Source organism: Labrus bergylta, chromosome 4, assembly GCF_963930695.1.
Source record: "Labrus bergylta chromosome 4, fLabBer1.1, whole genome shotgun sequence".
Lineage (NCBI taxonomy): Eukaryota > Metazoa > Chordata > Actinopteri > Labriformes > Labridae > Labrus > Labrus bergylta.
The window spans coordinates 32931655-32959051 of NC_089198.1; the positions used below are offsets into that span (position 1 = coordinate 32931655).

Below are 27397 nucleotides of genomic sequence, written 5' to 3' on the forward strand. Positions count from 1 at the left end.
ATTGAACCCTGAACCTTCTGGTTGAGAGGTGATGACTCTACCAACTGAGCCACAGCCTGCCCCATATGTAACATTCTTAATATTGATATAAAAATCACATTAGTGGAAATATAAAGTGGAGCGATGACTTCCTCTGGATTTGTTGATCTCTGGTCTGTGTTCACACAGATGGGGCGGAGCTTCCTTCAGCTTGTTTATGTTTCACTCGGAGGCTTAGACTTGTTTCACACATGTTTCTTTTTCCCTGAGTGAAGCCCCTCCCTCTATGGGGGGGCGAGAGAGACGGTCCCGCCCACTCAGGGACGCTGTTACTAGTGGAACAATGACAGAGTGTAACTCAAAATCCAACAGACTTTCCAAACCAACGAAAAGACTTAACTCCCCAATCGACTTTGAGATGCATCTCATTATTTGACTGCAGAATCAGCAGCTCTTGTCTGCTTCCTCTGCCTTACAGAACGCTGTTAGTGAAACAGGACGGAGGTGTGTCCGTAGTGAGCATTTGTTTTGATCTGAAAGTGGCATAATAAGACTTTAACTACAAGACACAGTATCTCTTTTTGACCTCCTAAAACAAGAAGGTTCTGGCCAACAGACACTGCAACGACTGTTTTATTTATGCTGTGTGTTGGCATTACTGAATATTAAAAATACCAAAGATTCACTAAAAAGGAAAAATGACAGCAGTAGAGCAGCGCCTCCTGAGCTTAAAGGACTGTTTTTGTAAATGTAGTCTGGAGGGGGTGGGGGGGGCATCTGTAATCATGCTGTCAGACACTTAGAAACACCAATCTGAGCCTGTCAGGGAAAAAACAGCAGCTCTTAGTGGATGTGTTGATGTTAGAAGAATTGGATCAGGAGGATTTCACTGCTGCAGGTTCAGCTGCTCGTTGATGCAACTTTCTGGGGCGATCCTTCATTTCCTTAACCCTTATTCACTTGGACCCAAAATACAAAAAAAATAATAATAAAAAAGAGGGGGGTAGTAAAAAAAGAAAAACTGAAGTAACTTATAGCAATTGAAGGAGATTCACTTTCAGGGACATGCAACAAATAAATAAATATCTCCAGAGAGCATTATAATAATTATGACCTTTATTCATGTTTCTAAACTCGGAATGGTTTGCTTCTTCTTCCGTGTAACACAAACAGGTGAGCAGGCAGCACGTTGTGACCTGAAGTGAGTCTATGTTCACATTACAAGGGTGGAGCAGTAAAGAGACGTACGGTCGATTCAGGTTGTTGCTATAGGAAACGGAAACTTTGTGTTGAATACTATTTGACTGAGATCTCTATGAGGAAGCAGTGGGATTGATTCATATATACTTTTTTAAACATAAAGGGGGATGACACTACCTCACACAAAACCAGATTTGACATTTTGGAGGAACCAGAATTTATAACATTTAGGGACAGGCGGTGAGGACAGTGACCACAGGGTGACCTCTGACCTCAGTGGCAGGAGGAGGAGTAAAAAGATAAATGTCATGAGGCCGTACATTTGTAGCAGCAGGTTCTGTGTAGCACCATGTGACCTCGGGGTACCAGTGGTTTGAGGTGAGTGGTTTCAGTTCAGACTTCAGGGTCTCGGTGCCTTACAGGACTGGCAGCAGGCCTTCCTGTAGTACCAGTGAGAGCACAGTTTCACCTTCAGGACCAGGGCACAGTTTGCTGTAGGTTTGTCTTGGCAGGAGTCGTCTATGGCTACTGACGCAGCTGGCGCAGCTGCTGATAGCACACAAACATGAGAAGAAGAAGAGAAAAACAGTGTTAGAAAAACACTTTGTGAGGGTGACGCATGTCGGAGCTGAAAGTGTAGCACACATGTTGCATCAGGTTGTGTTTGTTGTAGCACCTGGAGCCTCTGTCGGACAGCTCTGGATCTCACAGCTCTGCCGGGCCTCTGGCTTCAGAGCAGAGTCACAGCTGTGGCCCCGAGTAACAAGCTCCTCCCCCTGGTAACACTTCACCTCTCGAACCTGGACGCCGCTCCCACAAGTCTTACTGCACTGAGGGGGGGGAAGAGCAGACAGGGAATTTAGATTTTTTTTTTTTTTTTAACCAAAACCAAGAGCTGGATCTCCTGAACATCATTTTTAAAGTACATAACCTCTCTCTGGACTTAGTTACCTGGGACCAGGATGTGGTGAACCACTTGGAGCAGGGTCTCTGGAAGCAGGACGAGCTGCTCTCTGGTCTGTTGCTCTGATCACAGCTGCTTTCTGGAAACTCTTTGAACACACCACCTTCTAGGCCCGAGCACACCACCTGACGCTGCCGCACGCCACGCCCACAAGTAGCATTACACTGACACACACACACACACACACACACACACACACACACACACACACACACACACACACACACACACACACACACACACACACACACACACACACACACACACACACACACACACACAGGTCAGTTAAAGGACACATGGGAAAGTGGACTCAATGTGGGTCTTTCAGATTACAAATTGAGTGAGTGTGATGACTTTGAGCATATTTCCTCTCATTTATCCCCCAACATCACAAGTTCACACACGTCAAGCTGCTACCTCACTGTTTCTATAACTGTTCAAAACTGAATCCAAACTGTGACTCAGTGGAAGTCACACTTGAGTATGATTCTCTGTCTTTTTTGCTTTCTTCATACTTGTGGTTATTTTTTCTCCTGTGATGGGACAGTTGGATGGGGTTTGTTTTTCTGTTTGCATGATGTGAAGCATGTTTACATGTTTCTGTATCTGTGAGCCACATTCTTCTTTTTCTAGTTTTTTTGTATGTTGTGTTGAAATCAATTAGAAAATGTTTTTATGAACTGTTTTCAGTTCAACGTTTTACCTGTTGCCACTCTTGTTCCACCCAGTGGGGGGCGCAATCTCTGTCTCCACACGGATGGATGGCCAGCGGGCGCAGGGATTGGTCGCACTGCTCCTCTGACATCACAACCCCACCTGATGATCGACACATCACAGCACGGACCATCCGCCCCTCGCCACACACACCCGAGCACTGAGACACACACACGCACGCACGCACGCACGCACGCACGCACACACACACAGACACACACACACGACCTCCAGTATTGTATCTTTAGTGTGTGTGTGTGTGTGTGTGTGTGTGTGTGTGTGTGTGTGTGTGTGTGTGTGTGTGTGTGTGTGTGTGTGTGTGTGTGTTAATTTACTCACAGGTCCCCAGTCAGTGACTGTCCATCTTCTGTCACAGGGCGGGCCTTCACATTCCTGGCTTTCTATTGGCTGAGAGGATCTGTTGCAGAGTCTTATTTCCATTGAGCAACGGACCTCTCGACTACGAACTCCCCGAGAGCCACACCGTGCAGAACACTGACACACACACACACACACACACACACACACACACACACACACACACACACACACACACACACACACACACACACACACACACACACACACACACACACACACACACACACACACACACACACACACAATGTTAACACCATAACACAGACCATGAAGAACTGACGAGAACAAAAGTTGACTAACATGTAATAAAATTGTAATTTATTCTGTAATAAAACAAAATTCTCCCCCTATCCCTCTTCCTGCATCTTATCCCATCTCTCCCCCTATCCCTTTCCAACCCAGGCCAAAGATTTCTGCCTTTTAATAAGACAGTGTTTTCTTACCACTGTAACTTTTGCTGCTTTGCTAAACTGCTCATGATGGATAGGCCGGGTCTTTGTAAAATAGCAATAAGTAAGGTCTTTTACCTGCTTTTTGTAACATAACAATGAGTAAGGTCTTTTTACCTGCTCTTTTGTAATGTTAACAGACAAAGAGTAAGGTATTTTACATGCTTTTTGTAAAGTGTCTTGAGATAACACTTGTTATGAGTTGACGCTATACAAAATAAATTGAATTGAATTGAATTGAATTAATAAACATGTTTATAATGCTGCTACATGAGGAGAAGAGGAGTAATTTCTGTTTCGAGTTTTCAACACACACGGATCTCAGCTGTTTTCAGTGAGAGAACCAGTGTGTCTGTGCATGTTTAATAGAGGTATTATTACCTAAACAAGTTAAATTGTGCTAAAACGGTGGCATTTTAGAACCAATACCTGAACCAATAAGAGTAAGGATATAATAGTTGAAAAGCCTTTGTTCCAACCTCATTTGCTTCTGCGAGCCACATCGACGTGTAGCCTGAAGCTCACTTTGCTAAGAACTGGGGAAGAAGGCGTTTAAGTTTGCTGCTTCCTTTGCATGGTACAAATTACAAAAAAAAGCTGAAACTTAATGAACTTCTAACGTTGGACGCTTTTAAGAGGAGGTTAAAAGACATTTGGCTGTAGATGTTCTCCCTGATGTGTTGGTGGATGATTTGGACAAACGTTTGCTGTTCAGATGAGTTTTTTGTGTGTTTTAATGCCTAATGATGTATTTTTGTGTTTGAATGTTTGGCTGCTCGTTGTCTGTGTGAAACTCTATTCATTGTGCTGCTGCCTGTCTTGGTCAGCAAACTCTTGAAAAATGAGTTTTCTTTACTGGTTAAATAAAGGTTAAAAAAGCAGCCTCTCTCTGTAGATGTTCAGGGGACACCTAAATATAAGGTTTGTAATGTGTTGTTGTGCTACTTTCCCAGAAACTCAAAAGTTAACAAACCGTTACTGTTGTTGTTTTTCAGTCTTATATTTAAATTTCAGTTTGATGTAATGCTTATTTACACTGTTTGATACTGATGTGGAATAATGGATACTTACTGGCAGATCTGTTTTTTTTTTAAACGTTTGGTAGCTTTGAGCTTCTTTAAGATTTGAAGAACATATCATTTAGAGTTTGTTTGACTTTTATTACCAGAAAAAATATATATATTTAAAATCCAAATCCCTCAAACAGAAACATGTTGCCTGTGCTGCTGCTGTGTTACCTCTGACCACTCAGACACCTCCCACTGGGGTCCACAGCTCTGACCCAGGCAGACCTTCCTATTGGCTGGTTTGTGGAGGTCATGTGACAAACACAGTGAATCGTAGACGGAAGAATCGAGGCCGGGTGAAAGCATCTTCCAGCAGCGCACGGTTCGATACTGAACGCCCTCCCCACAGGTTCGAGAGCACTCACTCCATCCACTCGTCTCCCACCTGAGGAGAGGAGGGGTGGCAGGTTTATCGTTTTAGAGAAAACATAGCCCATTGATATGTAATGCAGGTTTAGAGCTGCGTTATGCATCTTTGGAGGAATTATTAAGAGCTAGCTCGATGTAGCAGTTTTTATGCTAACATGACAAGTCACATGTTAGTACTGTGCCTCAGTAAGGGCAGTGAGGACAGAGTCGGATATAGAGGACAGTGAGGGCAATTGGGAGTAAGGAAAATGAGGACAGTCACAACAGTGAGGACAGTGAGGACACTGAGGACAGTGATATGAGGAGTGAAGACAATCAGGAATGAGGACAATCAGGAGTGAGGACAATGAGGACAGAGAGGACAATGAGGACAGAGAGGACAATGAGGACAATGAGGACAGTGAGGACAGAGAGGACAGAGAGGACAATGAGAACAGAGAGGACAATGAGGACAGAGAGGACAATGAGAACAGAGAGGACAATGAGGACAGTAAGGACAGAGAAGACAGTGATGACAGTACCTTGGAGGACACTCCTTTCCGGTGCAGAACTCGTGTGTGGGCTCCGGTCTGGCCAGAGAGTCACAATAACTGTCGTCCACTTCAGTTCCATCATAGCGCACACAGAGGGCGTAACTAGTAGTAATACCTGGAGATACAAAAACAACATGTTTAAAGAAGCTTCACAATGTAGCTTTACTGCAATCACTGTTTGACTAGTATGCTGACTCCCAGAGCCCAAAGCTGCCATGAAGGAGCAAGAGCGAGAGAGAGAGAGAGAGAGAGGGAGAGAGGGGGGGCGAGAGAGAGAGAGAGAGAGAGGGAGAGAGGGGGGAGCGAGAGAGAGAGGGGGAGCGAGAGAGAGGGAGAGAGAGAGAGAGGGAGAGAGAGCGAGAGTGAGGGAGAGAGAGAGAGGGGGAGAGGGAGAGGGGGGGAGCGAGAGAGAGAGAGAGAGAGAGAGAGAGAGAGAGAGAGAGCGAGCGAGCGAGGGGGAGGTTTCACTCAAAAGAACAAATAAACCTGTCTGCAGCTCCAAACAAATGTTTTGTTTTTATGCAGCTCTTCTTTGTACTGTGTGTCTGTGTGACATCCAGGGCACAGAGTTCAAATTCACAGATTGGCACAGCAACATGATGTTATGAAACAGTTAATTATGTAAATAAATTAAAGTGTTTATGTGTTTACCTGTTGTACAGGTGGAGCTGCATGGAGCATAAGCAGAAATCTTCCAGCGATACATGTCTGCCAAACTCACATCTGGATCCAGACCCACATCAAAGTCATTACTGCAGACACAGAGACAGACAGGCACACATCTCACACCTGATATTCAACACTTAAAAAAACCCACAAATAAAGATTCTCGTTTGGTTAGAAAAGGAAAATAACGTCGTGTCATAAAACAAACCTCAGCTGTCACTGAAAAGATTTAAACAGAAATGCTTTAAGTGATTAAAAAAAAAATATCATGACTTAAGAAGAGTGTTGAAGTATAATTTTAAAAACACAAAACATGTGACATGACAGTGACACACACCTCTCTGTACCAACTGCCTGGACCGCAGACACCTGATGCAGCTGCACCAGGACGGCAGCGTGTGTGTCTGAGTGTGTGTCAGGAACTGTGTGCACTTTAGTGTCTGTGGAGGACGGTGTGTCAACATGTGTGTCAGTGAGTGTGTGGTTGACGGAGTGTGTGTTTAACTGGGTGAGGGAGTGTGTGTATAAGTGTGTCTGGTTGTAGTGTAATTCCTCTAGTAGCAGGTAGGGGGCGTCTTCCGGCAGAGCTGCAGGAGGAACACTCTGGCTGCCTGTGAACAGATGGATACAGAAGCAGGCTTTTTATGGACCTGAAATACAGAGCTCCCTTAAAAGAAGAGCAACAGTCTCATCATTATTTTTTTATTTCAATAAATCACTGCCTTTTTTCTTTTTTACTTTTACCAAAACGTGCATACACATACTCACACACACACACAAAAAAAGAAAGAGATACAAACAAGAGGGGAACTGTGGTACGATACAGTTTTGCAAGCAGATTTAGACAAAAACAAACAAACAAAACAAAAGGAAAAGGGTCAGTAAATAAAATGAATAAATTAGAAAGAGGGACAAAATAAGTAAATGAGCAAACAGGACAAAGAAAAACATGGGGACAGTATAGTAACACAATTATGTAAAATCAAACTGGTGAGATAGGTTGTACACATGGTGATGATTTTTGGTGTTACTTGTTTGTTTTTGTTTTGTTTTTCACTTTGTATGGGTGCTAACATGATGATTGCCAAATACAGACTGTTTGTAAATTATATTAAAATTGTTGTGCTGATTTCCTCTCTCCTCCTCGTTTACTCGCCTGGTTCTGCTGTGGCATCAACTCATCAAAATGGTGGTGAGAATTGTGGAGTATATTTGGTAACACTTTATATTAAGGTGCTTGTAATAAGCATAAATAACAGGTAATAAGTCACTTATAAGTCACTTATAGGCTCTTATTAGAAACGTATTAACACTTGACTTCATGAGTGTTAATTAAATAATTAAATTAATATAAATTAATTTATAATTGGCTTGTAAGAAATTAATTAACACAAAGAAACTTGTTTATAGACAACTTATCAACGTTCATAAAATGTTTATTAACATTGATAAGACTTTATTAGGTTCACATTAATGCCGTATAAAGATTAATAAATACTTTATTATGCACTTATTACAAGTTCCAAGCTCCTCTGCAGGTTCTGGATCTAAAGTGGGAACACTACTTATAAATATTAATAAATTATTATGCACTCATTAACAGTCTATAAACAAGTTTCTGTGTTAATTAATATCTTGCAAGCCAATTATAAATCAATTTATAGTTTAATTAACCCTCATGAAGTCTTATTAATGTTAATAAACATCTTAATAATGTTTATGACGGTATATAAAGTGTCAGTACATTTCTAATAAGAGCCTGTCTTATAAGACATAATAAATGTGTTAATTATGCCTATATTAACACTTATAATAATAATAATAATAATAATAATAATAATAATAATAATAATGTATACTTTATTGATCCCGCGAGGGGAAATTCGTTTTTACACTCTGTCTAGTTAACATGCTACACAAACATAGCATTACAACATTATATAGTCTTATTTGTGTTAATAAGAATCTAATAAGGTCTTATAAGTGACTTATTACCTGTTATTAATGCTTATTACACGCACCTTAACATAAAGTGTTACTGCATATTTTGTTGAATTCAGTGAGTTGGTTTTTGAGTTTGGCTGATTGTTGTCCCATTGATAACTGTTGTGTAAGGAGGTCTAACCATTGTGATGTGCCCCCACTGCTTTTAAATGATCTGCCTTCATTAACCATTACAATGACGGTAAACATCAATCAGGACAGTAACAGTCTTCAGACTACTTTTTCCTCATTACATCTTTGTACCTTCATATTGATATTATCGGTGTCCATTCTGTAAATTCACATTGCATTTCTTAAACACAGCACAGCGGGAACTCCACATACACACACAGTCAGACGAGCACACACACACACATACACATAGCTGCACTCCCCCCACTGGATCAGCTGAAACCATCTCGCTTCTTTACGCCTCTGTTACTACCCCCAAAGAGGGTACATAGGTGGGATCACTACGTCCCCCCAATTACACCTCTGAAACTTGAAAGGGCAGACTGACCAGGGCCTTGTGTAACCATGAGACCATCATCTCTCTGAAGAGCATGTGATGTCAGAAGATCCTGAACACGATCACGACAGGTTGAGGCTTTTTCCATTCAGACACTACTTCAAACGTAACAATGAACCTCTCCAGGTTACAGGACGTGATGACGTCACAGTGAAGTCGTCCTTTGACCCTTTTGTTTATTAAGAATCATCACTTCCTCTCTTTATTCTGTCAGACATTTGGGTGACATTGTTTCACACTTTTCATATTCATATTTATTCTTAATCTCAATGAGGTTCTCCTGGTTCAATAAATAAATAAAAACAATTCTTGAGCCATGGACAAAGAAGCTGTAGGGGAGGTTATAGAGACTTTGACCTTCGACCACCTGAACTATGCTTGATGTGCTTGAGAGATATCACCTTCACAACAATCAGGTAGAGAGACAGGTGGGCTTTCTGTTTGGTGTATTTGTGTTTCCTACCTGGGAAGGCGAGCAGCAGAGTGTTGTCATCAGCAGTGGACGGCTCGTCAATCAAGTTGGAGGAGCCTCCTTCATGAAAGATGATTAAATATGCAGTGAGCAGCTTTAGATATGTGAACCTAGTTTATCCTAAAGTAGGGCTTTCTGTCATCTCTGAACATTCATCTCTTTGTAGCTCCAATAAAAACATAGATGTGAATATTTTAAAGCACTGGCCTCGAGGGTGAGACAGAAAAGGAGGTCGTTATCTGAAACTTCAAAGAGCCGTCATTAGCTGTGAGACGAGAATATATGAAGAAACATTTCTTAGATTTATTGATTTATATTTAAAACTAAGGTTTCATGTATCATTCTCTTACAGACTGAAGTGTGTGCTGCAGCGCCCCCTACTGGAGGTCACAGTGTGAGACTGTAAAACTTTGTGGCCACAGTACACATACTACATCTTTCACTCAGTGGTCACAGAGTCACTTTCTGCATCAAGTTTTGGGCTCTTTGTGACTTAATTCACAGACACAAAACATTCTCCACCCTTTCAGTTAAGATGTATGACGTTTGGTGAAATGCAAAAATCTGGAACAAACTTTTGACATAAGAGAAAGTTTAAATCTGAGACTCACTGTAGCCAGATGGCGCTGGAGGTCCCCGCTCTTCTACATCATTATGACTAATCACATGACTGGTGACATCAGCAGGCCTGAAGACCAACATGGCTGCTGGTGGGGGAGGGCTGGGGGTCCTGATCTCCCACACCAACTCTTCTTCTTCCTCCTCTTCCTCCTCCTCCTCCTCCTCCTCCTCCTGGACATCTGAGTGGTCATCTGCTCCCAGCTGCGTGTTGTAGTGATTAAAAGATGCTGCACTCCCTCTGCTCTGATTAGACTTTCTGAGTTGATCCCCTCTGACGCCCTCCTTTACTGCATAATGGGTGAGGTTAAGATGGGAGTAGGAGGGGCCTGTGGGGAGGCGTTCTGATGTGACATCACGGGATGGGATGGTGAACTCGTAGGTGATGTGGGGAAGCTTCCCGTTCAGGTTGTAGTACTGCACAGAGAAAGTCCCAAGTTAAATACCTAAGACAATTAAACTCACATATACTGCAAGACTAGTCCAGTGTGTGTGTGTGTGTGTGTGTGTGTGTGTGTGTGTGTGTGTGTGTGTGTGTGTGTGTGTGTGTGTGTGTGTGTTATCTGTGTGTGTGTGTGTGTTATCTGTGTGTGTATGTATGTGTGTGTGTGTGTGTGTGTGTGTGTGTGTGTTATCTGTGTGTGTGTGTGTGTGTGTGTGTGTGTGTGTGTGTGTGTGTGTGTGTGTGTGTGTGTTATCTGTGTGTGTGTGTGTGTGTGTGTGTGTTATCTGTGTGTGTGTGTGTGTATGTGTGTGTGTACCATCACGTTCAGACCCTGCACAGTGGGTCCCTGGGCGATGATGTACTCCAGGCCGTCAGAGAACACGTTACTGGGACGTCTGTATTTAAACACTGTTCCTGCCACTCTGAAGTTTTGAGGATGGTCAAAGACAGAGTGTCCGTTAAAGAAGAAATGACCCGCCTCATCCGACAGGGCTGCGTGGGAGAGGAAAGAACGCATCACTGAATCATTCATCAGTAACAGATAGAAGTACAGACCATGTTTGTCCTTCATGGTTCATGAATATCTGATTTTATGACACAAAATAAACAGCACATGAAAATGAAATCTGTTGATTTGATATTCAGTTTATTGACCTTAAAGAAGTTGTAGGTTCTCACCCAGGACGTTCTCAGTCTTGTGTCTCTCTATGATCTGAATGTCTGACGCTCCAGCTGGGATGTTGGTAATGAACACGTAGCCTGATGAGAGAAACACAGACTGTTCATACAGGCGTTATGATCTGATGTGAACCTAATCTAACAGATCAAAACTTTACCAGAACCCAAAGACAGTGTCTCAGTAAATCAGCACTCTATAGAAGATTCAAGATTCAAAAAACTTTATTGTCTATCACATTGTGACAGAAAATGACCTTTTGTTGAGGCTCAGTAACATGAAAACATACAAACATTCACACTAACACTCACATTAGGTCATAAATAGGTAAAAGTACCATAAATAGGTAAAAACACATGCACAGCATTTAAAAAACATTGCTTATCTAGCCTTGTTTCAAATGTGTATTGCAGTGGGAATAAAAGAGTTTCTGTAACGATTATCTGTAGATCATCTCATGATGGGTTTTAAATTAAAAAGCAGTAAAAAGGGTTCAGTGGAAACTGTTGTAAACGTTCTCGGTCTTTGAACAACCAGATTTCAGGGGCAGCCCTCCTCAAATCCTCTAGAAGTTTCAGTGTGCATTTAAGTTTTATTCATGTTTGTTTACATGTGTGTTTGTGTGTGTGTTACCTAACTGTGTGAGTGCCTTCCTGTATGATCCAGACACACGCTGGCATGAGGTCCCGTTTCCTCCACACACTCCACATCTGTCCACAGTCTTACTGCTGTACAGCTGCCCGTCACAGCCCACAGGCTGCAGAACAACAGGACAAGAAAACACACTCAGACGTAGCACACCAGTGATCCAAAACGTCACCTCATAAATGAAATGTAATAATCACAGAGGGGGTCACCTGACAAAATCCCTCGATACAGACTCCGTGGTATTTGGTGTCACTGCAGAAAGTACCATCGTGGGCGGGAACCAGCAGCTGTCGCTCACCACTGATGGTTGTACACTGCAGGTCACATGGCTTATTGGAGATGCTGATGTAATCAGCTGCACAGGAAATGACACATTTTAAAAGCATATTTACTTCATTTACATCACAGTGTAGGATTTCTGTGGGATGAAGTCTTTAGATTGAATTAGTCACATGTGGTTATCATTTGGGATTGCACAAACTCAAAGCTGCACACCAGTGAGCTCAGTCTTTCTCTCTCACTGTCCGTGGTACCACTCAAACTCTTTCTGCAACAGACTTGACTCGATGAGTTGGCAACTCTTAACTCTCAACATGCACGATAAGAATCTTTAAAGACCTCAATGGAGAAACAGACGGGCAGGCTGAAAGTATACCTGGGTAAAGAGGAATCCATTGGAAGTATCGTCTTCCAAAGGCTTTGGAGTTGAACTGGGAACACTGGTGCTGTTTGAAGCTTACACTGGGGCTGGGACAGGGCTGGGAAACACAACACACACATACTTTTACATGACATGTTTCCTCCAGTTAACCTTCATGTTTCAAAGGCAACAATTGAATATATTATCTTGTGAGTGTCATACCTGGTTAGGACAGAGTTGGTATTGTTTAGGAGAGCCGACACAATAAGAGCTGTTTACATTCTGGGTAGTGGACAGCCTGAAACACACAGGATACTATGTTATCGAAATAATAAGAGCTTGGATCAACTAAAGCGCCTTTTAAGGATGAACGGGACTCTGTAGCTCAATCTGAGTTTGGTAATTCATTCTACCATCGGGGTAATGCAGAGGAGAAGAGTCCAGCATGTGATTCAGGGCTGTGAAGTGAAGGTAGGACTAGGCGGAGTGTAGTGGGCGAGAGAAAGTACAGAGCTCCCTGAGGGAGTTCAGACCCGGCTGTTCTGTAAGTGCACAGTAGGGTTTTTAATTTGAGCAGCAGCTAGGGTCTGATCTTCCTTATTTTGTAAACGGCTTATTAATATGAAGCAATCATGGCCTCATGAATCTAAAAGGTTTGCTGGTTGACACACATCACATCAGCCAGAATTTGGTGCATCCAAGCTGTATATTTTGATTTAAGGTTGCAGAGATCTGGGTGGATCCTATGTGGACAAGCTGTGCGGGTTTGAACACGTCTTCCCTCCAAGACACTCTTAAAGATCTCCCTAAGAGGTAGGACATGAACTGATCCTGAGATACCAAGTTCAGAGTGTGGAGAGGAAGATTTGGTGGTTAAAGGCAGTTGATGGACTATTGAGCTGAGCAGTGAATCAGTTACCCACAGCAGTACAGTCATGGTTGAGTGGCTCTGCTAAAGCTGACTTGGGTTGAACTTCAGAGACTTGATTCAGTATTTTTGACAGGGAGAGTAGAAGTGAAACCAATGCATAGTGTTCAACCTGAGCGGGGTTTTTAAAGCATTGAGGTGACCCAAGCTTACGTGAATGTAGTGGCAAACACACCTGACAGTGAGGAGTTCATGTGCGGGAATACAGGGTGAAGTGTAGAAACATGGTCTACAGGAGGTTTGATCATATGAAGTCCAGCAGACTTCGGGCCTTTTGTCCTAGAAGCAGTATCAAAAACCAGCTTTCCTTCTTTGCTTTTCCTCATCTCAGTCTCTCCTTTTCTTTTTGGTATAAACAGTGATTCACTGACATTCAGCACTCATAATGAGAAGTGAGTTTGACTCTGTAATGAGTAGATCGAGCAGGCAGTGATTAGATACACCTCCAAGACTCTTGGCACAAATCATACAACACTTTCAAAGTGCCTCATACTGACTGATGCTAATGTGTTTCCTTTTAACATGTCAGCTCCAAACTGTGTCTTATTTGAGCTGTGTTGAACTGTTTCTGAGCTCCAGTGGAGTTAGAGCTTGACGAGAGCTTTTCCTTTTTAAGCTAATTGTTTTGGTTTGAAGCCTCACAAGCTCTAGTCTCATCAACGTCCTCTCCAGCAGTAACAAAATGTTTACAAAAAGAAATACTCTAGCTGCGTCAGATCCTCACTGACATAAACAGAACCCTTAACCACGAGTACAGTCTAGACCTGCTCTTTTTGTGAAGTCCATTCCATTCATCCATTTTCTTCTGCTTTTCCAAGGACAGGTCGCGGTGGCATAAGGCGAGTAAGTCAAACCAGGCTTTGCTCTACCCAACAATGTTTTCCAGCTCCTCATGGGTAATTCTGATTCGTTACAAGGCCAGACAGGATAAATAATCCCTCCAGCAAACTCTAGGTCTACGACAGGGTCTCCTTTAAATTGGGCGTACCCAGGAAACCTCCAGAGGGAGGCGTCCAGGAGGGATCCTCATCAGATCCCAGAACCTTTAACTGACTCCTTTCTATACAGAAGGTTCTACTCCAAGCTCCTCACCCTATCTCCAAGGCTGAGAGCCCACCCACCCTTTTGGAGGAAACTCATTTCGACCACTATCTGCAATCTTATTTTTCCTGTTACTACCCAAAGCTCATGACCAAAGGTGAGGGTTGGAACAAATATCTACCTGTAATCGAGGGGTTTGCCTTTAGGCTAAGCTCTATACAAATAAAAATTGACAAAGATTGAACTGCCTGATCAGGGAATGACAGGAAAGGAAACTTCTCCAAATAAAATGTGTCCCTTCAGAACACGATGCAACAACGACAAACAATGCAGACTCGTTACTGGTGATAAACGGGATTTTGGAAATTACTTAGGTGTAAAATTGAACTCCAAGATGAATAAATAATATGTATTTTTTAGAATACTTTTAACTTTATGACAGTTTTTCAACAGATTATTCAAAGTAATATTTACATGGAAAACCTTTTCAATTAAAAAAATGTCAGCGCCCCATGATTAATATATAATGATGCTCGAAAAATCCTCAACCTAAAAAAAAAAAGATGTTTGTCCAGTTCTTTCCTGCAGACTTCAAGAACTTCTGAACCAAACATATTTTGCTCCCTATGGTTTGTACATAGTCTGTATGTAAACATGGACGTAGTCTCAGAGACGTCACCCATTGGTTTCTGAAGCGGACCTTTGAAGCCCATTGATGGCCGTCACCATATTTGAAATTCTGTGTCAGACAAACCTAGCAACAGGAAAAGACCTGGAGCTGAGTCAGGCCTTAAGCCTCAGCTACAAATCACTCGCCTGTCAGTCAGATCAGCCACGCCCCTTATTATGAATAACTCTTATCCTTCATGTAATCCAATCGGATGAGTTTTTTGGGGGGGTGTATGTGACTTTCAGGATTTTTTAAACCAGCCTCAAGTGGACACACAAGAGACTGCAGTTATTTTTACTTATAAGAAAACAAGTAATTCTCAGTAAAATAAAGGCAGCTATTAAGTAGTAATAGTCTTCTGACTACTCAAAGCGCTTTTACACCGCATGTCACACCTACACATTTAAACACTGATGGTAGAGGCTGCTGAATAAAGAGTCCATCAGTATTAACTCATCCATTCATACACATTCACACACTGATGGTAGAGGCTGCTGAGTAAAGAGTCCATCAGTATTAACTCATCCATTCACACACTAATGGTAGAGGCTGCTGAGTAAAGAGTCCATCAGTATTAACTCATCCATTCACACACTGATGGTAGAGGCTGCTGAGTAAAGAGTCTATCAGTATTAACTCATCCATTCATACACATTCACACACTGATGGTAGAGGCTGCTGAGTAAAGAGTCCATCAGTATTAACTCATCCATTCATCTATTAACTCATCCATTCATACACATTCACACACTGATGGCAGAGGCTGCTGTGTAAAGAGACCATCAGGTCCATATGAATGAATGAGTTAATACTGATGGACGCTTTACTCAGCGGCCTCTACCATCTGTGTGTGAATGTGTATGAATGGATGAGTTAATACTGATGGACTCTTTACACAGCAGCCTCTACCATCAGTGTGTGAATGTGTATGAATGGATGAGTTAATACTGATGGACTCTTTACACAGCAGCCTCTACCATCAGTGTGTGAATGTGTATGAATGGATGAGTTAATACTGATGGACTCTTTACACAGCAGCCTCTACCATCAGTGTATGAATGTGGATGTGTGACCTGCAGTGTAAAAGAGATTTGAGTAGTCAGAAGACTAGAAAAGAAATATACAAGCTCAAGTCCTTTTCCCATTTACCAATCGCTGTGGTCATGCATTTTAATACTTGATTCTTATTGGCTAAAGGGAACCAACGTGCAGCCTCCACATCATCCGTTATAACCTGATCATGAACACCTTGTTGGGAAATATTCTTGATATCAATGTCACGATTGAAAATGAGGAACCATTTAAGTCTCCAAATGTAACCCCTATTTAACAAAGAACCCAGACCAGGAGAGGAGATCTTTAGAAACAAATGGTTCTCGGTAGAAACTCAGCCGTTTGGAAAGAAAACAAGTAATTCTCAGTAAAATAAAGGCAGCTATTAAGTAGTAATAGTCTTCTGACTACTCAAAGCGCTTTTACACCGCATGTCACACCTACACATTTAAACACTGATGGTAGAGGCTGCTGAATAAAGAGTCCATCAGTATTAACTCATCCATTCATACACATTCACACACTGATGGTAGAGGCTGCTGAGTAAAGAGTCCATCAGTATTAACTCATCCATTCATACACATTCACACACTGATGGTAGAGGCTGCTGAGTAAAGAGTCCATCAGTATTAACTCATCCATTCACACACTAATGGTAGAGGCTGCTGAGTAAAGAGTCCATCAGTATTAACTCATCCATTCACACACTGATGGTAGAGGCTGCTGAGTAAAGAGTCTATCAGTATTAACTCATCCATTCATACACATTCACACACTGATGGTAGAGGCTGCTGAGTAAAGAGTCCATCAGTATTAACTCATCCATTCATCTATTAACTCATCCATTCATACACATTCACACACTGATGGCAGAGGCTGCTGTGTAAAGAGACCATCAGGTCCATATGAATGAATGAGTTAATACTGATGGACGCTTTACTCAGCGGCCTCTGCCATCAGTGTGTGAATGTGTATGAATGGATGAGTTAATACTGATGGACTCTTTACACAGCAGCCTCTACCATCAGTGTGTGAATGTGTATGAATGGATGAGTTAATACTGATGGACTCTTTACTCATCAGCCTCTACCATCAGTGTGTGAATGTGTATGAATGGATGAGTTAATACTGATGGACTCTTTACTCAGCAGCCTCTACCATCAGTGTGTGAATGTGTATGAATGGATGAGTTAATACTGATGGACTCTTTACACAGCAGCCTCTACCATCTGTGTGTGAATGTGTATGAATGGATGAGTTAATACTGATGGACTCTTTACACAGCAGCCTCTACCATCAGTGTGTGAATGTGTATGAATGGATGAGTTAATACTGATGGACTCTTTACACAGCAGCCTCTACCATCAGTGTGTGAATGTGTATGAATGGATGAGTTAATACTGATGGACTCTTTACACAGCAGCCTCTACCATCAGTGTATGAATGTGGATGTGTGACCTGCAGTGTAAAAGAGATTTGAGTAGTCAGAAGACTAGAAAAGAAATATACAAGCTCAAGTCCTTTTCCCATTTACCAATCGCTGTGGTCATGCATTTTAATACTTGATTCTTATTGGCTAAAGGGAACCAACGTGCAGCCTCCACATCATCCGTTATAACCTGATCATGAACACCTTGTTGGGAAATATTCTTGATATCAATGTCACGATTGAAAATGAGGAACCATTTAAGTCTCCAAATGTAACCCCTATTTAACAAAGAACCCAGACCAGGAGAGGAGATCTTTAGAAACAAATGGTTCTCGGTAGAAACTCAGCCGTTTGGAAACAACCCGATATTTATAATAACAGGTGATGTGTGTTTTTCTTGGTCCCTTTGTGTTATTTGATTGTTCTTGTAGTTATTAAGCCAGCCTTCTGCACTCTGGGGGAGTTGTCACTGCAGAACTCACACATGGAGTTAATGCATCTGTCTTTCATTACCATGTTAACCCCCCACCCACCACACAGGCACACACACATTCACACCAGCTCCGTCTATCACTGCCTCTTTCTTCAGTCCATCCTCCTACTCTGTTTGGATGGTAAAAAAAGAGAAGGAGACAGCAGGAGGAGGTGAGCTGGAGGTCACTATGTGTGAGTGTCACATCTAATTGGCAGAAGGTGATGAGGACAGGACAGGAGGGGAAGGGGAGTGAGGTGAACGCGGTAGGGAGGAAGAGGGGGAAAAGGAAGTCGAGAGGAGGAGAAAAAAGTAAAAAATGAAAAGAGGAGTAAAAGGGTCAGACATAAGGCGAAAAAGTGGGAAAGTGGGAGGAGGGGGAAGGCAGAGGCCAAAAGTGAGGGCAGGGTGGTGTTAATCAGAGTTGACAGAAACTTCCGCAGGTCTGACAGGGGGAGGTCAAAGGTAACAAGATGGCTACAAACATGCTTAACCTAACATCCCTCTGTGCATGGGGGTGTCTCTGCTCACCCCTCCAGACTGTGGTACTTCACATAGCAGTAGATGCATGTATCCTGTGTCTATAAGAGCATGTTAGAAGCGTCAGGAAAAGAAACTTGTTTAAGCAATTAAGCGTGACATTTTCCAGCTTCACCAGCGGACTACCAGTCAGGGGTGGAGCAGCGATTTTAAAAGTGCGGGTGCTCTAATGCTAGTATATTACCACCCTCTAGCAAATCAACACATTCTGTTTCATTTAATGTCCAATAACTAATGTTAGCTGACACATCATACAACAAGACAAAGTTACAAAAGATAATTAGACACTAACTTTATGAACATCCATTGAGTAACCCAGTTACCTTAAGCTCTAAAAAACAGATTAAAAACTGCTCTTTGTGATGCTTTTATTTTGCTTTTCTTATTGCCTTATGCCTTAGTCTCTTCCGGTCTTCAAATATAATGTGCTTTTATTTTGAAAAACTTCAAAGGGGACTTCCGGTACATCGTGAAGTTACGGGAGTAAATAAATACAGCTAAAAGAACAACCAAGAGGAAAACATTTTCCATTCCGCTCCAAAAGTCTGTCGGCCTGCCCATATCCCTGCAACACAATTGGCTGTTTGCCGTCTTTTTCTTCTTCTCTTTAATGTCGGGTGGTAACTAGCATTTAAGGCACATCAGCCACCTTGTCCAGTGTTTGGGTGGTGTGATCCAATTAGTTAATATACTGATGGACACTTTACATATCAAACATTTGATGTATTTCCATTGATAATTATCATTCACGTTTTAACCGCCTCGGCCTACTTTAAAGACTCCTCAGGTTCCAAATTCTGCATCATGTGTCCTGACAAGGACTAGAAAGAAAGCATATCTGTCCGGTATTAGCTTTTAAACATGCTGTTATATTGCTGCATCAGTATGTTTCCACAGTTTGACATCACTGACACACACTCACATCACTGTCCTGCTGTCTGCTCTAACCTGTAGCTACGTCCACAGCTCCATAATTGGCAGAATGTTGTTACACCGAGTTCTTTCTCGTAAATCTTAAATACACAACTGTAAGGTGCAATAACATCGTATCAGTCCTGCCTTGTACCTGGACTTAAGTTATCCTCGACTATTAACATTCAAACTCAACAAAAATCAAGCGTCAGATCAAAACATGACAAACTGTCAGGTAAAATGCCCTTACTGTCAACATGACTGCAGCGTCCTGAACAGACAGAAGACGTACCTCTGTATGAGACAGTGTCTCTCCTGACTCCTCACTCCTCCTCCACAGCTCCTGGAACAAGAGGACCAACTGGACCACTCCCCCCACCACTGAAACACCTCCTCCTGGGAGAAAACACAAAGAAGCCCGAGAGATTCATCAGGACAGGTAAGTGTACCACATCAAACTGTAGTGACTGTTACTGTGAGTACAAAAGGCAGCCAAACCCGCGATGGATAATTGCTGCATGCACCTGAAAGTCTGAGCGAGCGGGCGCGCGCTGGATATTCAGAGTGAGAACGAGGCAGCGGAGGAAAGGAGAGTGAAGCGAGGATGAAAAGAGAGGAACGGTCGTGTGCACCAATTAGAAAACTCAGGTACCAGAAGAGGTGTGCGTGCGTCCTAGAGACCTGTAAGTTTTGTATTATAAGTTATAAGTACATTTATTCTATGGTTGTATTAGTTTTAACCTTATTTGTAGATTTGGGTAGTTCGTTTCTCTAATTGCTAGTTCGGATACTGTCACTTAGGTGACCGAAGTGAATAATTAACCTATTTGTTTATTGAGTGCACATTACATTAGAGTCTGTTTGAGATGAATATATCTTATTTGAAGTAGATGCAGAAGAACATAACATTGTATGTAATGCATCATAGCTAAGCTTTGTGACTCACATTTCTAAGCCTGTATGCACTCATGTTTGTACACTGAATTAAAGCACTTAAAGGAGAGAAGTTGTCTGCATCTGTGTTTTAACAGACACGCCTGGAGCCAAGTGTGAAATAAGACTCAGCCAGTTATCCACTTCAGAGTCTTTTTAAACCTCCACAGAGTATTAATCAGCCTTCATCTGTCAGACAGGAAACATAGTGAGGTGATTCAAACACTTCCTGTGTGTGAGCTCACACTTTCACTGACAGGTGTGTAAGTGCAGCGTGTTGTCTCACACATTAGTGACAGTCACATACTAATCACATTTATATTACACAGCAGGAAACCCATGAGATGAAACCATAAAGTGTGTGATTACCTTGTCGCTTGTCTGTTTCCCATTCTGTCCTCCAACACTGTGTGGCGGTGAAGGGGAGTCCCGCTGCTGCTGCTCCACCCTCCCTCCACTTCTGTCCTGGCAGACAAAACACACACACACACACACACACACACACACACACACACACACACACACACACACACACACACACACACACACACACACACACACACACACACACACACACACACACACACACACACACACACACACACACACACACACACACACACACACACACACACACACACACACACACACAACATACATGAACATGTAACACTAATAATGGAATGGATACAGAAGTGGCTATTTGTCTGAGAAAATCTAAATGAAAGTGATATAAACGCAGGCAAAAGAAGTCCAGTGTCCATGTGAGGGGTCTGTGTTTAATGATTGTTTATTTCTTTAAAGCAAGCAAAAAAAAAAAAAAAAAGTGCATGCTGGTCCTCTACCTGCCTCTTACCCTCAGGTGCCCACAACTTGATAAACAATATGCAAAACTAAATATGCAACACAAATAACAACCTAAAGAAATGATTATCAATAATCTATTGTAAATAAAGAAAAGGTGTAGAATAACTAAACCCAGCCCATATTAGTCATCTAAATACCAAATGAATACATAGCTCCTCCCACTCACTGGAGAGAGTATCCAGAGAGGTTTCGCTCCTGACCTCCTCTGTGTCACTTTGTGTCAGAGGTGTTGGAATAAGTGGTGTTCAGATAGAAACCTTTGTATCTCAGCTGAGTGAGAACATATTTGAAAGAAAGGTGGACGCTGAGCTCAGACTGGGCGTACTCCGGATTTTGAATCAAGGCCACCACTGATAGGCTGTGATTAGAAGGACACGCCTCTTTCTAAAAGAACTCATAACTTCAATTCATTCAGATTTTGGTTTTTATCCCCGGTTACGGCTTTAACCTTCCCGTTGTTACGGTCTAAGTGAGTGACACGCCCCCTGCACACAAGATGAGGATTTTTTTTTTTTTAAGATTTTTTTTGGGGCTTCTTTGTGCCTTTAATGCAGAGATAGGACAGTGGATAGAGTCAGAAACCAGGGAGAGAGAGCGGGGAACGACATGCGGAAGGAGGCCACGGGTGGAAGCGAACCCGGGCCTCCCGCTCGAGACGACAGCCTCAATACATGGGGCGCGCGCTGTAACCATTGCGCCATCAGCGCCCCAAGATGAGGATTTTTCAGTGATATTTATGGTCTTGGTCTCCTGGGAAATGTGTTTAGGATTTATTGTTTTTTTTATTTTATAGAAGAAGGAATTAGTTCTTTGATTATGCACTTAATTGCAATTTAATTGAGAGAGTCTGACCTGTGGCTCCTCTGCCACATATCTCCCTCTCTCTCTCCCTCTCTCTCTCTCTCTCTGACTGACCTGTCTCTACAATGAGTGCATTAAAAAGCCCAGGTGTTGATGGATTAACAGCTTCATTAGTCTTGGTGTAAGGTAAGAATATGTAATGTGAAGAATTCTGACAACTCAGAAATACTTCTTCATGTGTTTGCTTACATAATGGACTCTTTTTGACATTGTGAGTATAATAAGTACCTTGTTTCCTTTTGACCAAACTAAACATAAAAAAAAACTCTTTGTACACAAATTGAGCAATTCATCCTAAACCCCACTGCTCCTATGAACATTACAGCACACACTTCTTCTTCTTCAGAGAGCATTACAGCACACACTTCTTCTTCTTCTTCAGAGAGCATTACAGCACACACTTCTTCAGAGAGCATTACAGTACACACTTCTTCAGAGAGCATTACAGTACACACTTCTTCTTCAGAGAGCATTACAGTACACACTTCTTCAGAGAGCATTACAGTACACACTTCTTCAGAGAGCATCACAGTACACACTTCTTCAGAGAGCATTACAGTACACACTTCTTCTTCAGAGAGCATTACAGTACACACTTCTTCTTCAGAGAGCATTACAGTACACACTTCTTCAGAGAGCATTACAGTACACACTTCTTCTTCAGAGAGCATTACAGCACACACTTCTTCAAAGAGCATTACAGTACAGTTTCTAGGATGCATCATGATGTTTGTGTGTAATGTGTAAAGAAGAAAGCTTTATTGGGGTTTTCTTTGCCAGGAAAAGTCTTTCAGATGTGCTGCCAGCTGTTGTGTGTGCCCTACACAACTTTCCTTTTACTGTTGTCATCAATTTAATGTGTAATGGACTTCACATCCAGAGACACAGACAGGTGCTGCCTCACTTTTTTCCCATCAGTCGGCAAGAATAAGTGGACTGACTGCTTACTTAAAACAAACAGGGTCTAGAAACCAAACAGGGTCTGGAAACCAAACAGGGCTTAGAAACCAAACAGGGTCTAAAAACCAAACAGAGTCTAGAAACCAAACAGGGCCTAGAAACCAAAAAGGGTCTGGAAACCAAACAGGGTCTGGAAATCAAACAGGGTCTGGAAACCAAACAGGGCTTAGAAACAAACAGGGTTTAGAAACCAAACAGGGTTTAGAAACCAAACCGGGTCTGGAAACCAAACAGGGTCTGGAAACCAAACAGGGTCTGGAAACCAAACAGGGCTTAGAAACCAAACAGGGGCTAGAAACCAAACAGGGTCTGGAAATCAAACAGGGTCTAGAAACCAAACAGGGTCTGGAAACCAAACAGGGCTTAGAAACCAAACAGGGTCTGGAAACCAGACAGGGTCTGGAAACCAAACAGGGTCTGGAAATCAAACAGGGCTTAGAAACCAAACAGGGTCTGGAAACCAGACAGGGCTTAGAAACCAAACAGGGTTTGGAAACCAAACAGGGTCTGGAAACCAAACAGGGTCTGGAAATCAAACAGGGTCTGGTAACCAAACAGGGTCTGGAAACCAAACAGGGCTTAGAAACCAAACAGGGTCTGGAAACCAGACAGGGCTTAGAAACCAAACAGGGTCTGGAAACCAGACAGGGCTTAGAAACCAAACAGGGTTTGGAAACCAAACAGGGTCTGGAAATCAAACAGGGTCTGGAAACCAGACAGGGTCTGGAAACCAGACAGGGTCTGGAAACCAAACAGGGTCTGGAAATCAAACAGGGCTTAGAAACCAAACAGGGTCTGGAAACCAAACAGGGTCTGGAAACCAAACAGGGTCTTTTTTAAGGGGGGAAAGAGCCTTTGGGTGCAGATGGTGTTTTCCAGCTGCACCCAAAGGCTCTTTCCCCCCTTAAAAAAGACCGACAGTCTTCAGTAATGCAGCAGTTCACCTACTTTGTTGCAGACAGTCTGAGCAAACTTTTGCACAAGAATTGATTACATATTACTTAACGACTCTAATGAATGAAGAAAACAGCGATAATCAGCGCTGGGTATTCAAAGAGGAAAACGCAGACAGACTGACAGAAAACCTCAATGCTATCATTCACACTGTTCAGCTTAGCTCACTTTACCATCAATGACAGCGTTTAGTGAATGGGTACACATGTAATAAGCAGGATAAGAAGAGCTAATGGGTTAAGATAAACCTCCTCATCATGTTGGTTTATTCTACTAACAGCCCAATATGTTCACTACACCGCTGCTATTAAAGGGTTAAAGCAAAATGAAACACTTTCACAAACTTTTACGTTGAACATGTCGATTGAAGATGGTTATAGTGTTTTCTAGAGTCAATACATAAAATGTGTTCACTTGTTCATTTGATAGAGACAGAGCATGCTGCTGATCAAACACAAACCCTGCTTCTTTTCATCATCTCAACAGGGGGTCTTTTACCGACTATTCCAACGACAGAATCTTAGCAGAAAGGGAAAGTACCACAAGCGTCTGCTTGGATAAAAGCGTCTGCTAAGTGAATTGTAGAATTACTGCGTTGGATAGTAGTATGTTGTTGCCTTTTTGAAAACAGACTGCGTTAACTGTCTCAGTTCGGTTACACAAAACGTTCAAAACAATATTCATTAACCTTATACTCAATGGTTTTTCTTTCCTCCAAAACCATAGACTGTATTTTAATGGACAAAGCCTGAATATTGACACCCATCAGGAGGCTCATCGGCTTCAGTCGCCGTGCTGGAAATGCTGTCTCAGTCTAACTTTCAGTCAACCTAACGACAAGCTGAGAGCTGGAGCTGAGGCGGGTTTTAAACACCTTGACATAAGTTAACTATGGAATAACACATCATTCATAAAATTAAAACTGATGCATTGTAAAATAAATCACTCCCGCACAGTGTGTGCCCAAGAGGACAATAACTAACCAGACCTATTTGATTTTTTTTTAACCAGGCTGTAAACATGTTAATCTCTGCTGTAAAAACAGGCTTTTTAGAATGGGTGTGTATGTGACGTCTTGTGCTTCTGCAGCCAGCCTCTAGTGGACACTTACAAACTGCAGGGTGTTGCACTTCCACATTGGCTTAATTTTTCAACATCTAAGGTTGACCAAAACTTGGCCAAAACAAACAATTTGACTGCTCAATCAATCACTTCAGAGTATATTATGGCATTTCTACTTTCCCTTTCCTCTAAGATTCTGTCATTTGTACATTTGTTTTAGCGTAGGGTAAAGTGTTTTGCATCTTTTTTCTAAAATGTAAATTTGTCTCAAGCTTTGTAAAAGTGTTTCAGACTTTGTGGGTTTGTTTGGCACTTCCCAGCCACCATACAAAAGTCTTATTAATGCAAATAGGCAGGTTATCTGATATGGTCTCATCTTTCAGCTGAGCAGAAAACACTAAACACTCTTGTTGAGCCTGAGTGTGATCTCATACTGGCTGGTTAATAAAGGTGGACACAGTGGACACAGATCATAACAGTCTTATTCAAAGTGTCTGACGCAGCAGTAAAGCATCCCGTTAACTCAACAAAGTTTTCTCGGGGGGGGGGGGGGGGGGGGGGGGGTACAGTGTCATTGTCGCATTTGGTAACAGACAGCTTGCCTTACATACACTATCACAATCACACCGTGGTTCAGTGTTTCTCTGCACACTGACATGTTACTCAGAGACTATCTGGGTTCATTCTAAAAGTTAATTCAAGGTGGAATAAAGAGGGGGGGTCGTGCATGACCGTATAAGCACTGTGACAGACTTCTCAGCAAACTCCGTAACTTTTCTCCCCCCCCCCCCCCACCACCAGTTTGAAAAAGGACAAACAGCAAAAAAGAGGTGAAGAAACGGAGAGCTGTTTACCTTGCCGTGCCAGTTGTTGTTGTTGAGCGGGAGGACCGGGAGGTGCAGCAGGAGGAAGGAGCACACCGGGAGAGCGAAGCCTCCGTTACCGAACATGGTTCATTCATGTCACGGATCGACAACACTTCCCTTCCCCTTACCTCCGCTCCCCCCCCCCCCCACTTCGACCCCCTTCTGATGTGGCTACGCCTTCTGCTCTGTCTCGCGCTCACACACGACTGTGCGCACGCACACCGCACGAGACATCCCCATTTTGGGTTGACTCCTCACGAGACGTTTCCGCTTGACTCCTTTGTTTTAAGGATTGATCTGTCAATGTGTTGGTTTCAGTTACACATGTTTTACACTGAGCAAGTTTACAAACAGGCTTCCAGTTTTTACAAGTAGAGAGAGAGAGACAGAGAGAGAGGAGGAGAGAGAGGGAGAAGGAGGGGGGAGAGAGGAGAGAGAGAGAGAGAGACAGAGAGAGAGTGGGAGAGAGAGGGAGAAGGAGGGGGGAGAGAGGGAGAAGGAGGAGGAGAGAGGAGAGCGAGAGAGAGAGAGACAGAGAGAGAGGGAGAAGGAGGGGGAGAGAGGAGAGAGAGAGACAGAGAGAGAGGGAGAAGGAGGGGGGAGAGAGGAGAGCGAGAGGGGGAGAAGGAGGGGGAGAGAGGAGAGCGAGAGACAGAGAGAGAGGGGGAGAGAGAGGGAGAAGGAGGGGGAGAGCGAGAGAGACAGAGAGAGAGGGGGAGAGAGAGATAGGTAAAATAAATGTTTATTCAGTCAGCTTTCATCTCCTAAAGTGTAAAGAAACAGCTGAAGTGTACATGAATGTGTAAGATGTTCAGGGGCAGAGTTTATAAATTATGCTTTTTTCAAATCTAGATTCAAACCTTTTTTTGATTTGTTTTTCAACATGTAAGCCATAGGAGGCGATTTTAGACCTTTTCAAAACTTCAGCCCTCCTACATTCATCTCAGCCCCCCCTCAAACAGTCTGAACATGTCTTCATGTTAGAGCCTTTTTTAGCTATAACTTTGAAAAATGTGTGATCAATATTATCACAAGGCAAACATAATCCTTTGACACTGCCATACATCACCATTCCTTACTCCCCCACATTACATCACAGGTAAGAGGTGTGGAAAAACTAATTCAAAGTGATAATTCCCTGTCAGCGTGCAGAAGAAACAATTTACCTTCCTCATGACAGAAAAAAAGAGGTCAGTGATTTAAAAGGTCGGTTACTTTTGGTGAGAAAATATTATATTTTAGGTTGTTTTTTTATTAGTTTTAGAGAGAAAAAACCTCCAGATATTTTACTTTAGTAAATTAGGCCTGGTGGTTAAACACATGTTGAGATGCATTAAGCCGGCCCTGCATTGTAGTCTCTGTAATTCGCCATGTTTACAGTCATCATGCCCCATTGTAAACTCTGTCTAAAAGCTATTCTTCCACATATCTTTCTTTAAATGGGAGGAGTATAGCTGTCTGCATGTAAAGATGTCTTTACTCTGTCACAGGTTCTGCTTGTCGACAGGCCAGA

General features: G+C 42.5%; 1 protein-coding gene across 4 annotated transcripts; it reads right to left on the bottom strand.

Annotated features, from left to right (window-relative positions):
* Positions 1–1077: 1077 nt before the first annotated feature.
* si:ch211-267e7.3 (ADAMTS-like protein 2) lies at positions 1078–26029 on the bottom strand. 4 transcript variants are annotated; one of them, XM_020651771.3, is made up of 20 exons: positions 25873–26029; positions 20684–20779; positions 19674–19777; positions 12559–12634; positions 12352–12454; positions 11906–12051; positions 11682–11805; positions 11051–11131; positions 10689–10864; positions 9921–10344; positions 9301–9369; positions 6663–6936; positions 6311–6411; positions 5648–5774; positions 4929–5142; positions 3200–3355; positions 2850–3020; positions 2131–2307; positions 1856–2009; positions 1078–1728 (listed from the first exon to the last, which is right to left on the bottom strand). In XM_020651771.3, the coding sequence occupies exons 1-20, from the start codon at positions 25966–25968 to the stop codon at positions 1580–1582; spliced, it is 3018 nt and encodes a 1005-aa protein (XP_020507427.1). In that variant the 5' UTR covers positions 25969–26029; the 3' UTR covers positions 1078–1579. The 4 variants fall into 4 exon arrangements, with proteins under 4 accessions (XP_020507427.1, XP_020507426.1, XP_020507425.1 ...); XM_020651770.3 differs by having other exon boundaries at positions 1078–1725; positions 20684–20774; positions 25873–26020; XM_020651769.3 differs by having other exon boundaries at positions 20684–20774; positions 25873–26018.
* Positions 26030–27397: the final 1368 nt, after the last annotated feature.

Excerpts from the sequence above, each read along its gene's own strand:
- si:ch211-267e7.3 (XM_020651769.3), bottom strand. The coding sequence starts at position 25,979 with ATGAATGAACCATGTTCGGTAACGGAGGCTTCGCTCTCCCGGTGTGCT. Across the intron at positions 10,865-11,050 it reads CAAGACTGAGAACGTCCTGG|CCCTGTCGGATGAGGCGGGT; the intron begins GTGAGAACCTAC and ends TCTCCCACGCAG. Across the intron at positions 1,729-1,855 it reads CTGTCCGACAGAGGCTCCAG|CAGCTGCGCCAGCTGCGTCA; the intron begins GTGCTACAACAA and ends GTGTGCTATCAG.